The 13,518-nt window shown below is 40.8% G+C and overlaps 1 protein-coding gene across 1 annotated transcript; it reads right to left on the bottom strand.

Annotated features, from left to right (window-relative positions):
- Positions 1 to 1,864: 1,864 nt before the first annotated feature.
- Positions 1,865 to 13,076, bottom strand: LOC117045090 (acetylserotonin O-methyltransferase-like). Its single transcript, XM_033145872.1, has 8 exons — positions 13,005 to 13,076; positions 10,168 to 10,342; positions 9,461 to 9,590; positions 8,201 to 8,269; positions 4,795 to 4,916; positions 3,924 to 4,064; positions 3,472 to 3,594; positions 1,865 to 2,073 (listed from the first exon to the last, which is right to left on the bottom strand). Exons 1-8 carry the CDS (start codon positions 13,074 to 13,076, stop codon positions 1,865 to 1,867), a joined length of 1,041 nt encoding a protein of 346 aa, XP_033001763.1.
- Between the last annotated feature and the right edge of the window lie 442 nt (positions 13,077 to 13,518).

Below are 13,518 nucleotides of genomic sequence, written 5' to 3'. Positions count from 1 at the left end.
ATCAAGTTTTCCCTCACAGAAGACCCTCACAAGATAGCCTGTGGTAAACCGTAGACATTTGTGTAATTGGTGTACCATGCAATGGGCTGCAATATTTAATTGGGGGTAGTTAGAGGGCCAGTCTGCTACATATTAATTGGTGGTTAGCGGTGGGATCTCCCACAGCATGGTTGAAATCTCCTCTCAACCATGAAGCTCACCTTTAACAACTCTCATTCTAACCTAACATTGCGAGAATAAAATGGAAGTAGGGAGAACGTCAACTTAAACTCCTCGAAGAAAAGGTGGTGGGGTCTAAATGTAATAATGAACAATTTCCTACTAACTGCAACTTCCAAATCAGACACAAGGGTAGTAGTGTAATTAGGAGGGTACAAATGTATGCAGCAACATAGCAATCCTATCTCATAGTCTCCAACTTCCCTGCAAATGCCAGGACCCTTAAGCCATCTCTGCTCCTTACTTTGTCATGCAGAGTCCTAAATTCCCAACACAGCCTAATGGGAGACAACGGTGGGTTGTGTCCTGAGAGGAAGAGCTGAGAGGTGCAGACAACAGCTGGGCAGCGAGGCAGTCAATGGGAAGCCCCAATCTGCATAGCTTGTGGTCAGAGGCACTGGGTTTTTTTTTAGTCTGGTGGCATGTGGAGGGCCACAGTTTCCCAGGCCTGGTCTACGTTGGCAGACATAGCAAGAAAAGAGAAAACTTCTCAACAAGCTTAAGCTGAAATGGGGATTGGCTGGGCTCACATTATGGCTTTCAGTAGCAGCGTGAATCTTCTCTATGGGTAGGAAGTTTTGTTGCTTAAAAACTCCAGTTGAAAGTGGAAGCAATAGCAACGAAGAGCAATTGTTTGGTAATAAAGACATTTAACCCATGTTGTTTTTATTTATTATAACGTTTATTTTTATTACGTTGTATTATTGTTAATGTTGTGTATGTGTACACACAGTTAGTGGTGTTTATTGATTTGGGGTTTTCTTTTTCCCCTTAGGCTTCCCTAAACGCAATACAAAAAATCAAAGATTTCTGTGCTTAAATACTACAGTTTTGTGTTTCCTCTAATAACTTTTGTACTTGACTAGGAGGAAATGCTCAAGCAACAATAATGCTGGAGAATGGACTCTTCCCATTTTCATCTGAGGAATGTTGGAGGAAATGATATGTCCCTCCTAGGACTGTTGTAGCTGGTACACCAACCAAAGTTGGTAATGAGCACCCCAGAGGTCACCTGGGCCATCATTGTCACTAATGATGGATCTTCATACCTGGTCCTTCAAAGAAGGGTGCATAACCCATCCAGAGGTATCACACAGCTCAAATCCCAGAACTGGGAGCTGCCCATTTATAGTCAAAATCCTTTCATGTGAAAACAAGTTCAATAAACTTCAGGCCTTCCACAGCTATTTGATCTTCCACAGAGATTATGTATCACTCAATATACATAGCAATTTTTTATTCAGATTAACATAAGCAAAGACTGGTTCCTATCCAAAAAGGCATAAACTGACTAGGAGAGGCAATATTGGAATGCTTCTAAGCAGTGCTATTTTTCTAGAAAAAGAGGTGCCGGAACTCACACTGAACACCTCCCTTGTTCTCTTATAATGGCAACCGACCCATCTGAGAGGTGCTGGAGTTCCAGCTGAAAAAAGTCCTGCTTCCAAACTATCCTGAATCGAACAAAACCATTCAAGGGAATATCTTACTGCAAGGGATATTACAATTTGTGAAATAAATACTGCTGTGTCATTTTTTAAAAAAAAAAAATTGAAATAAATTCGTGTTTAGAACAGTAGGCTGAGAAAATGAATTATCATTCCAGTTTCCTTTTGAATTGAAGAAGAATGAAGTACGGTCAATATTATTTTCTTGCTAAAAAGGCATCATAGAAGCTCATTTTCTTTTGTTTAATCTCTTTGAATCCAGCTGCACTAAGCAGCGCATTGTATTCTGATGAGGTTCGTTCTTTGCCTTCGGTAAGAAGTAGCATCAACACAGAGAATAGTTGGCACCTTACCGGCCCCTTTCTATCTTCATTGAGGGCCGTTTCCACTATTAACACTCCACCACCTATTTCAAAATACGTTTCACCAAGTTAGTAAAAAGATATATATCATTAGCAGAAAATGCCTGACACTGTCCAGGAATTCAAAGAAACCAAAAAAATATTATGATTTTTAAATGGATAGTGTAGTTTGTGAATTTCAGGGTTGCACACAGACACATGCACACACATACCAACTCGATACTTCAACCTGAGCCAGGAAGCACCTGATCTGGACCCGATTCAATGAGGCGGGGCGGGGGGAGAACATGCCAAAGTCATGTTTGAGCCTGCCATCTTGATTCAAAATGGCTCCCATTGTCCAAACATCAACAAAGACCGCCGCCCCACCTCAGGAGCCCTCATGCCAAGTTGGGTGGTGATATCCCGAGAGGTGGGTGAACCTATGCCAACAAATGGGTGATTTTTCAATTCGCCATCTTGATCCAAAATGGCACCAGACACCCAAACATCAGCTAAGTCCACCACCCTCAGTTCGGTAATCCTTGTGCCACGTTTGGCAGATGATATCTCGAGAGGCAGCTGAACCCATAGAATACAGATGGACAGGAAGACATACCACTTTCCAAAATTTGCAGATTACTTATTTCAAAGCTGCATAAGGAAAGAGTTCATCTTAATTTATCCAAGCATTTCCGGGATCAGAAGCGATGCAGTTGAACCTGAGTGGCATGGGCAAATGAGGGACAGTGCAGCAAGGCTTTGAGTAACAAGGGCCCAATTTCCATGATACCTTTAGCTCTTCTGTCTCTCTGCCTTCTCTGAAGAAAGGCCTGAGCTTCCCATTATTGTAGTGAGCAGGCTAGGATTAGTCCAGTTTTAGAGTCACAGAGCTCGGGCTTATTTTGTATTCCATTTTGACATTCTGCCTGCTTTCCCCCCACCTTTTACTCTTAGTAAAGTTTCTTAATTTCTCTGCTGAAGTGTGTGTTATTGCCAATAGCCCCACTTGCCATATGTCTGGGTTTTCACAGACACTTTGCCGATTCAGTGAAAATCGGACGCCATTTTGCTACTCGATTCCCTGACTTGTCCAGGGAAAACCCGGATATATGGCAGCTCTACACATGCCTAGATGCTTGGGCACTTAGGACTGGAGTCGTAAGTGACCAGCAGAGTCTGCAGAGTCAAGAGGGAGTGTTGACTATCTTTATGCTGTAAGTTACACAAGGAGCATTTGAAATGAAGTTACTTTAGTGCACCCCAGGTCCCCTCCCACCTGGAGATGCAGGAGTAAGTGAAAGGGTGGTGGCAGCAACCCACTGGCAGCAGTGAGGGGCTGTTGTGTTGCAGTTGGGCAATGAAGGGTATGTGAGAGGCTTTCTCGGGCTTCCGGCCTTGGTTACTCCTGCACCCCCCCCCTGCACCGTTCATTGATCTGTTCACTGTATAAATACACATACCAGGTTTGCAGGCCTTGTGCAGTCTGGTTAGTAGCTGCACACACTTATCATCAGCCCAGTCATGCAGGACCCTAGTCAAAATATAAAGATCAGCTTCTGGAATTGGGTCTTTGAAAAAGTCCCCTGTAATAGAATAGGTAGAAAATAAGCATATTTTCTTAAAGGAAGAATCATTCACTGTATCTTTCAGAAATCAACAGTTATTAAGGCCCGGTTGCTGCCTGCTGTTTCTTCTAGTGCATGGATGAGGAATCTGTGGACTTCAGATGATGCTGGACTCCAACTCCCATCAGCCCCAGTCAGAATGGCCAATTGTCAGGGATGCTGGGAGCCGTAGTTCAACAGCCTTTGGAGGAGCACAGATCCTGATTCCTACCCTAGAATTTTGCTATCTTGCTTGTTAAAAGAAGAATGATCTAACCAATGTAGGCTCTTGGAAAACCACACTTTACCTTTATGGAAAGTAATCTGGTGATCTTGCGAGGACACATAATGGTTCTTTGCTTGTTCCACTATTTCAGGTAGGTCTAAAATTGTCACTGTAGAATTTGGATATAATGAAATATATTCCTTGGCACATGCTCCAGTACATCCTTAAAGGGAGAACAAAGAAAAAAATGTAAATGTTGTGCATCTCAAAGCTTTATCCAAACACCCCTGTGCAAAAATTTAAGAGTAGCACATCAGATAGGCGACTGGCAATTAGGGTTGAATGATGTCTGGTTTTCAACAGCATGATTATCACCAGCTAAACTTCACAATATACTGATATATCATGATGTCTGAAATAAGGAAGGAACTATGTAGAAGGCATTGGCTTGTGTGCTTCTCCCACTTTCTAATTTGTCAATTCTATTATGCCAATTAAGTACGGTACCGAATTTCCAGGAGGAAAGCATGTAGATTGCTGCTGTTAGAGCATTTCATCTGTTGTTAGACCATTTCATCATGTGGGCTACACAAATTAAACGAGAATGCAAACAGCTGCAAATGCACATTAATCTCCAGTGTGGACAAACCCTGTTTCTCCCATTGCTCTTGATACTGCAGGACTAAACAGAAGTAGCATCAAAGTACTGTAGTTTGAAAGATGTTAATGAGTTTCTATTTGTCTAATTCATTCTCTTGTTTTGCAACGTTCTTCCTGCTTGGCTCTCACCATCACTCATAGTCATGGATCCTTTCACTTCGAGTGTTATCCACTCTACCCATTTTTGCCTTCCCTCAGAAACACACCTGTAGCACTTCATCATTTCTATTCTTTCTGCTTTATGATTTTGAGCTAGTAGTAAAAGACGATATCGTGGAATTTACAGCACTTACCTCCCACATCACAAACAAGCGGGAAACGCGAAAGATCAAATGCAGCCATCATTTCTCGGCCAAACAGACGCCACATTGCATGCATAGCATCCATGAACATTTTTTGCAGCCCACTCTTGGATCTAGTACTGTATATCAAGGGGCAGATTGTGAGCATATCATACTGATCCTGGCCTGACTGCACTGACTGCCAATTAGTTTCTGGACCCAATTTTAAAATGCAGATTTTATCTATAAAATCTTAACCGCTCAGGACTGCAATACCTCAAGGACTGCCTCTCCCCATACAAACCAACCCAGACCCTGTGATCATCACCTGAGGCCTTTCTCCACAAGATGCCTGGAGGGCAGAAACATGAGAACAGGCCTTTTTTGTGGTGGCTCCCTGCTCGCCCTAGGGAGGCTCACCCACTGCCTGCATTACTATAGCTTTAGGCACGGGGCAAAAGCATTTCTCAAACCAGGCGGATTAAACATTCCATGGCATTTTAAATGTGTTTATGGGAAGGGGGTTATTGGCTTGTTTTTGTTTTATTTTGTTTTATTATGCATTTTGTGTTCTCATTTTGTATTTTTATGTTGTGAACCACTCTGATCTTTGGAAGATCTTTGATTATAGATCGGATTTTAATACCATCCTTCCAGACATTCTTATCGAAAAGCTGATGGAACTAGACCTTTCTTCTACCATCTGTGACTGGATTAAAGACTTTCTGAGGGATCGGACACAAACAGTGAGGATTGGGCCTGTTATATCTACCTCCCTGAAGCTCAGCACTGGCACCCCACAGGGATGTGTGCTGAGTCTTATCTGTACTCGTTGTATACATATGACTGTATTTCATCTGATCCATCTACTGCAATTATTAAGTTTGCAGGTGATACTACCATAATGGGTCTAATTACAGGTGGAGATGAATCAGCATACTGGGGGGAGGTTCAAAAAGTATCTACCGTGTTTCTCCTAAAATAAGACACCGTCTTATATTTTTTTTCCTCAACAAAACACAGTATGGCTTATTTTCAGGGGATGTCTTATTTTAACTGCATCGCATCAGTACGCTGCATAGCCATGCCTGTCCAGGCTTTTTTAATGGGAGGTGCCGCATCACTATGGCTTATTTTCGGGGAACGGCTTACATTTCGCAAACGCATAGAAATCCTGCTATGGCTTATTTTATGGCTATGTCTTATTTTAGGAGAAACACGGTACATGGTGCCTAGAGAATAACTTGCACCTAAATATTAGCAAGACAAAGGAGATGGTGTTGGATTTTGGAGGAAGAGAGGGAAACTAGCCCCGTTGTATATCAGGGGTGTGTGTGTGTGTGTGGAAAGAGTCTCTTCCTTTAAATTCCTGGGAGTTTACGTTAGTGAAGACCTCACTTGGAAAAACAACGTAACAGGTAGTTAGGAAGGCCCAACAGAGACTCCATTTCCTCAGGGTCTTGTGAAAGAACAATGTTAAACAACAATTGTTGACCTCCTTCTACCAGTCCACAATAGAAAGTGTCCTCTCATATTGTATCACAATGTGGTACATTGGCTTGACAGCCACGGGCAGAAAGTCTTTACAGAAGGTGGTGAACACAGCACATGGGCTGTCCCCTGAGCCCCTCTAGATGACATCGCAAGGGATCGATGCCTTAGGAGAGCGAGAAAAATTCCAAGGGGCGATTCACACCCCAGGCAGCACCTCTTTAAGCTTCTACCCTCGGGCAGGAGATATAGAAGTATAATCAGTCATACCAACAGGCTAAAAAATAGTTTCTATCCGTGGGCTGTTAGGCTGCTGAACAGAAAATAATACAGTGTAACTGACTTTCGGGGTTGGTGTGTTGTGCGACAAGCACACAGAGTGAAATGAGAATGAGTGTTTGGGGGGGGGAGGCTCGGTTAATTTCATTGTACACAGTTTGTACATTGACAATAAAGGTATTATTGTTATTATTGTTATTACTACTACTACAACTACTACTACTATTAAGGGTAGCATACAAAATCAATTAATTAATTAATGATGTTCCTATAATTCAATCTATCTATAACTCTCATAGGGACATGGTGGTCAGGGGTCCCTTTACCTTTACCTTTACACCTCTCATAGACAAACAGAATGGTTTGTTTGCTCAGCATTTGCACAGCTGTTCCATGCACCTCCATAACCTGCTTCTTTGGTTAAACCCAGCTTCCCAATTTAGAGCATGTCAAAACTTCAACATTCTTCTGATTACACTTTGCAATAGTCTCGTCTCTCTTTTATTTTTTACAGACTTTTAAAAACACACACACAACAAAACAAAACAAAACAAAACAAAGTGAGACAGTCATCGTGTCACATGCAGGTTTACAATGCAAGAGCTGTGAGCTACGGCACAATGAAACAAAAACTTTCACCCATCATGAAGACACAACTGAAGCTAGTGAATGAAGTGCTTTGTCTCTTGCATTAAATGTAACAAATTAGAATCGAAAGTTCTGAGTACGTATCTGTATCTGTCTGAATTACTTCCCTAAACATGTTGCATCACTGGTTGCATTCTGCACAAGATCTTTGAATATTTGGCTCCTTAATTATATCTGAATAAATATTGTGTGTGGATTCTGAATCTATATTTTAGTTAAGTTGTATACAAATGCCGATAAATGATATTGCCTGTTAAGGATTTAACACAGAGAAAGAGGGAGGAGAGAGAGGGGATATCTTCTCTAATGAATCCTTAACACTGTCCATTCAGGACCCCTGAACGCAACAAAGGGCTGAAATGGAGTCTTTTATCTTCCTCATCAGCAACCCTTGACATTTTCTGACACATGCTTTCAGGTTCTCTTTCCCAACTATCACAACATTCCAAATACAGGAACTGTTAATTGGCACAGGACCCCCGTGCTCCACCAGTAACGAGAGGTTGAACATCTTATTCCAATGCAGTATCCTGATCCACAAACCCAAAATGAGCTGCAGATGCCTCTGGTCTGAACATAGACTTATCTCTGGATACAGTAATGGCAAACTGCATTGTACCCATGAAAAGACTCTGGAAAAGCCATTTGTAAAGACCAGGTGCAATTCTGCTTCAATATTGGAGCATAGTGGAGGCAAACCAGGATATTCTGCACAAGTAAGCTGCATAATATAAGCCCTGGTTGCAGACGTCACCCTCACACATGTATAAAACAGGAACCCAAGTTTGGCATGTGGTAAGAAATTTTCCAATAATCTGATAACATTTGGAGAGAGGAAAGGCAACAATGAATAGAGAAAACATTGGAACTGTGAATACAAACAAGCAATGTGTTTTACACAAATTGCAATGGCAATGGTCACTTTGACAAGAAGCATCCCAGGTTTTCTCCATTCTTCCAAAATCAAGATCTAGAAAACCGTTTTGTTTTTTGTTTTTACCTGTTAAGAGCGCCAGACCAATCCTTTCCTGAAATGCCATATAATCTATCAGTCTGACTCTTTCCTTCTCTGAAAAAGAATATTTGTTTTAATTCAATGAAAATTGAGCGGCACACACACACACAACAAACCCATAATGAATGCAATACTCATACCATTATCATGTTATCCGTCTTTTTAATGAAAGATTTATACTATTGTATAAACAGTTTAGAGGGTTTTTTTATTAAGCAATATATAAATATTGCCGAATAAAGTACATAAAAAAAATTATATGTGTTGTCAAGGTTGACTAACAATCACAGGTTTAAACAAAATAAAAAATAAAACAAATCCTTCCAGTAGCACCTTAGAGACCAACTAAGTTTGTTCTTGGTATGAGCTTTAGTGTGCATGCATTTGTTCATGACATGTCTATACCACCATATAACCAGAGTTCTCTGAGTAGCTTACACATCTCAGTGATTCCAAATCTATTTTTAAATCTCAAATTAGTCACCAGAAAAAAATGAACCAATTTCACCTGGATGTATATATTCTTAGACTTCTAAGCAGTTAACATAAAACAATATAAATTATTAATTAAAAGTAACAGAAAACCAAACATTAAACAGTGACCTAAATTTATCAATATACAATTAAAACTAACAGTTTGAATATATACAAAATAAAATAACTTATACTACAAAAAATATATATAAAGAAGAATGCCACACTACAAAAGAAAACCCCTTTCACTTCCATTTTAGCAACACGCCTAATTGCAGTGTTGCTCTTTCCAATCATCGTTTAAAATAAAATCGTAGTATTTTTGCAATAGGGCACTATATGCCTCATTCACTTATAATCTCTGGTAGGTTTGTATAGCAGATATTAAGAGATTAATTTTAAGCCAATCAACGAGGGTCCTGAAATGGCACTCTCCACAAGGGCGACCCTGAACATGTCTTGAGCTTCAAAAGGCTCCACCCACAACAGTTATGTCAGGGCAGCTGCTGTAGACGGAAGACAGCAGCATGCAAACAGAGAAAAAGGACAATGCTGCCCCAGCAGAGTCAGAAGGCAGTTGCAGTTCTGCCTGTACCTTTCAACAGATGAGCAACAGAAAGGGAAGCGCTAGGAGCTGCTCATCTGGAGTCAGCCCTAGTGTGGGAGTGCCAATAGTTGCATCTGGGAAATGGAGCTAACCAGCCTCAGCACTGTGACTCGGCTTTACCTGTAGTTGGCAGTTTCCTACTTTAGCGATATCCTTCTCCTCACCTCACAGAATCAGCTAAGTACTGCATACCCGGATAGATAAATTCAGAAGAGAACTTCAAGGAATGATACTGAGACTTCAAGCTTGATTTGGCAAGGTAGAGGTTGGAAATGTCTGTATTTCCATAAAGAGCTTAAAAAGAAAAGGGACAAAAGATTAGAGTTTTGTTTTTGTTTGTTTTGCAGTTACCGCCAAAGCCCAATTCCCTTCCCAATTATGCAGGAACAAAATGCATGAAATGGCAGGCATGGTGGCATGAAACACCCTTCTCCACCCCATCCTCCAGCAAAAAAAAAACACAACCCCACCTGTAACCTGTTTAAAGTTTATACAACACTGCAGCTGCAAAAAAGGGGAAACAACTACAGCCCAGTGGGAAAGCTTTTTTATTATTATTGCTGAAGAGTAGGGTAACAATGCTTTAAAGAAACAAGCATTTCCTCTTGAATACTCTCCAAAGTGATTTGGGAAGTTCTGTCTGCTGTGTGCTTCAAATGTGTCCTAAAAACTCAGGTGTTTCCACAGGCTTATTTGAATGCTACTCTGTTCAGTTTCTGGTTTGCTGGTATAAATTTATTTACTGTATTCCTGATCTCTTTCTTGGATTGTATTCATTGGATTTTGGTTTATACAATTTGGTTTGGTTTGATAATTTGGTTAACTGCTTAGGGATCTGCCCCAGAGATGCTAAGATGTAAGTAGTAACTACCTTGGTTGTCCTTCCTCTCCATTCGCAGGAACTTTAAGCCTACACAGGCGTCCAGCAGCCTCTCCATCCCAAAGGGACTGGTACCCAGACGTTCGGCAATAGTCACTGAAGTCAACGGTTCCTTGGACTCCATCAGCAGATCAAATACACCAAGATCAGAGGCAGTAAACATAATCTGAATCCAAAAAGGAGTGAGGGAGTACAAAAGGAAAGAGTTCAAAATGGTCTATAGTTGGAGGTAATGCCCCAACCGGGCAGGCGATGCGGCGGCTGCCGCCTGCATGAGCGTGTCGTTCTTCTGCGATTAGAAGGAAGCAAAAAGAACCCCGTATGCCGTAAGTACGGACTAATCGGATTTAAAAGATTGACAATTGGCACCCGGGAGGAATGTTAAAAGGAAGCCCGTTCCTCCCTTTGTTGAAAGGAGAAAATAACAAATGTTTCTGGCTGCGGCTGCATTTGTGGATACAATGTTGCTTAAGAAGCCTTTTGACAGGCGAGAGTGACTGAATCCCTGTTAAGGGAATTAAGATATTGGAAATATTTCTTCTTAGAAGTTGTTGGACTGTAATCTTTTCACCCTGACTCCGGGGAAAATGGTGGCGGAAAACTTGCGGCTAAAGATGGAAAAGTACTGAAACTTGATACAATTTGTCTTCTTCTACAATGCTTGCTTTCGTTTTCAAACTGGTTTTAGATCCGGGTATGACCCATGAACAAAGGATAATTCTTTTAAAGCTTGAACTGCTAAACCAGAAATTGGAATTGTTGAGACAGAACGTGGAAGAAAAGTTTTATGCAACAGGAAAGACTTTTGAGACTCTTGAGACTCTTGAGAACTTTGCTAAATTGGAAGAAAACCTTGCTAGGGAACTGGAGGGAATATCTGAGAAATATAACAAAGCGACTATGCAACTCCAAGAAGCTGGAAAATCCTGTTGGTGTGAGAGACCCAGGGTTGGAAGATTTATATCCTGTTTCTGGGGTGAGAGCCCAGAAATGAAGGTGAAAAGATTTTTGAAAATGCAAGAAGAAGATGATTTGAACTATGAAATGGAGATGCTGGAAGGTGATGGTTTGTGTTTCCTGGAGTTCTCTGCGAGGAGGTTTATGGATTGTGTCTTGATCTTTGGGTTTAAAGAAAAAGAGGACGTTCTGAACAATGATGCTGGAGGGAGGTGGAGAGATGTCTGGTGGGTGATCCCGAGATGGCGAAGGAAAATGGTTAGAAGAGGGATAGGGTGAAAATATTTGAAATATAATTAGGATGGCTTACCATGGTACCCTGAAGACAGTGTGTTAAGATTTTATGATTTTGAACTAGTGAAGAGATATGTGATTGATTATCAGCAGCAGTTTAAGTAAAATAAGATTTAAGATTTGATTTAAGAAGTATTATGTTGTATTATGAAGTAAATTAAATATAAAGAAGTTTATTTGAATATTTTGATGATAATAGATTTAATTTAAAGATGGGATGTTATTAAAGTAAATTAGAATTGAAAGCAAAGGAGAGAAAACGGGGGAAGCCCCCTAAGTAGATTCGAAAGAAGAATTTTTTTGTAACAAGTAAAAGGGATGTTGGTATTCCAGTTTAGGTGTATTTCTGTTTATTTTTGTTTTTAATTGTTGTATGTTGTACTTGTGTTATTGTACTGTCTTTTTGTTTTTGTGGAAAACCAATAAAATCTTTATAAAAAAACAAAAAACAAACAAAATGGTCTATAGTTAGGAAGTTCTAGAAAGATGCTTTTGAAACAAACAAACAAACAAACATGTCACCATAAATTATTGTGGCCCTTCAGATGGTATGGGTTGTGACTCCCATTGTCCCTGATCATTGGCCATGCTGACCAGAGCTGAAGGGAACTGGAATTCAACAACATCTGAGGTCACTGGTTCTCTATCCCTGCTGTAGAAAATGCTGGCAAAAAGCAATGGGGGAAACAGAGTTCAGATTTTTGTTTCAGAGTGGTAAAAGAGGTTTGGGCAGAGGTAGACAGTTCCTCTAACAGGGAAGCATCTCCATGGGCTATGCTTACTAAGTGAGCACAGAAAAACGATTAGAAAAAGGAGGAATTTGAGAAGGAAGTGCTGAAAAGGTTTTCAGCAAACCCAAGAAAACCTGTTTTAGTTTAGATGGTTTTTATAACTTAAGATTTAAAAAGCCGTGTTCTTTGTAATTTTGCAAAATATACTCATTTACCGCATGAAAGCCACTCCCTGATGTTATTATTTATTTATTTTTAACTTCCTGGTTTTCACATGACTGAAGATTTTGACAGTTTTTTTTCTGAGCACTTGGGGTCAAAAGAAAGTAATTTTAAACAACTGTTGTTGTGAAGCGTAGGCGGGTTCCCACAAAGCAAGACACAGTGATAACAGCAAGAACCTTTATTGAACTAACAGAACTGGACAACAGGGGCAAAGCAACTGCTTGTATACCTTTCTGAAGGCCTGGGCCACTCCCACTCTCATTGTGACTGGCTGTCTAAACTCCCAAGCTGCGAATCGTAACTCATAGTTTAAGGGCCAATGGCAGTGGCCCAAATCCGGAAATGTTCTGTGATTGGATATCATGTATCGAATCAGAACACAGCGGCTCAGAATCCTTAGTCCAGACTCAAGTTCAGGCAAACAGAGACTACTGAATACATAACAGTTGAGACATTTCATTCCAAATCTGCTAGACAGAGCCAGACAGAGGACGATGACAGGAGCGTGTCTTGCAGCCCCACCACAACATAAATCCTGGCCCATCATCCATTAACAAGCTGAAGGTTTGAAAGTCCCTGCAAGTTTTAAACTTTGCAGACTATACCCATCACAGATCTTACCTTTGAGATCAAAAATGCATACTGGTGCTGAAACAAGATTTCCACGGCGCCAGCTTGTTCTGGAGCACTCATTGTTCTTCACTGTGCTGCCCAATACCCAACAACCTTTGTCTGAAGAAAAAGTTGCTTTTGACAGTACCAAGACCTCTCTGCTTGCGATGGTGCTATCCAGTGTTGGCTGAAAGTGACCATAAATATTCAGGTAAAATCAAAGCAGACTCAAGAGCCTTTGTAAAATGAGTGGTTTATAGAAAAGTCCCAATCTGATAAAACTGGCATGTTCTCTTCTTCCTGGACGATCGTTCGGGAGCTTCTTGGCTTCTTCAGCCCCCGGACATCATAGTGATTGATGTGGGAGTACATCAACACACTCTTAGGCATCCGCAGAGATTTGCACAGTTGCGTAACAGGCCACAGCAAACTCGGCATGTTGGCTAACCTACTTTATTACATATATACACAGTCGGAACACTTCAACATGGCTCCCTCTCTCCCTAGCATCAGACAGCAAAGA

This window comes from Lacerta agilis, chromosome 4 (assembly GCF_009819535.1).
Source record: "Lacerta agilis isolate rLacAgi1 chromosome 4, rLacAgi1.pri, whole genome shotgun sequence".
Classification (NCBI taxonomy): Eukaryota; Metazoa; Chordata; class Lepidosauria; order Squamata; family Lacertidae; genus Lacerta; species Lacerta agilis.
Note: the sequence above shows the minus strand (reverse complement) of the source record. Positions and strands in the feature narration are given on the sequence as shown.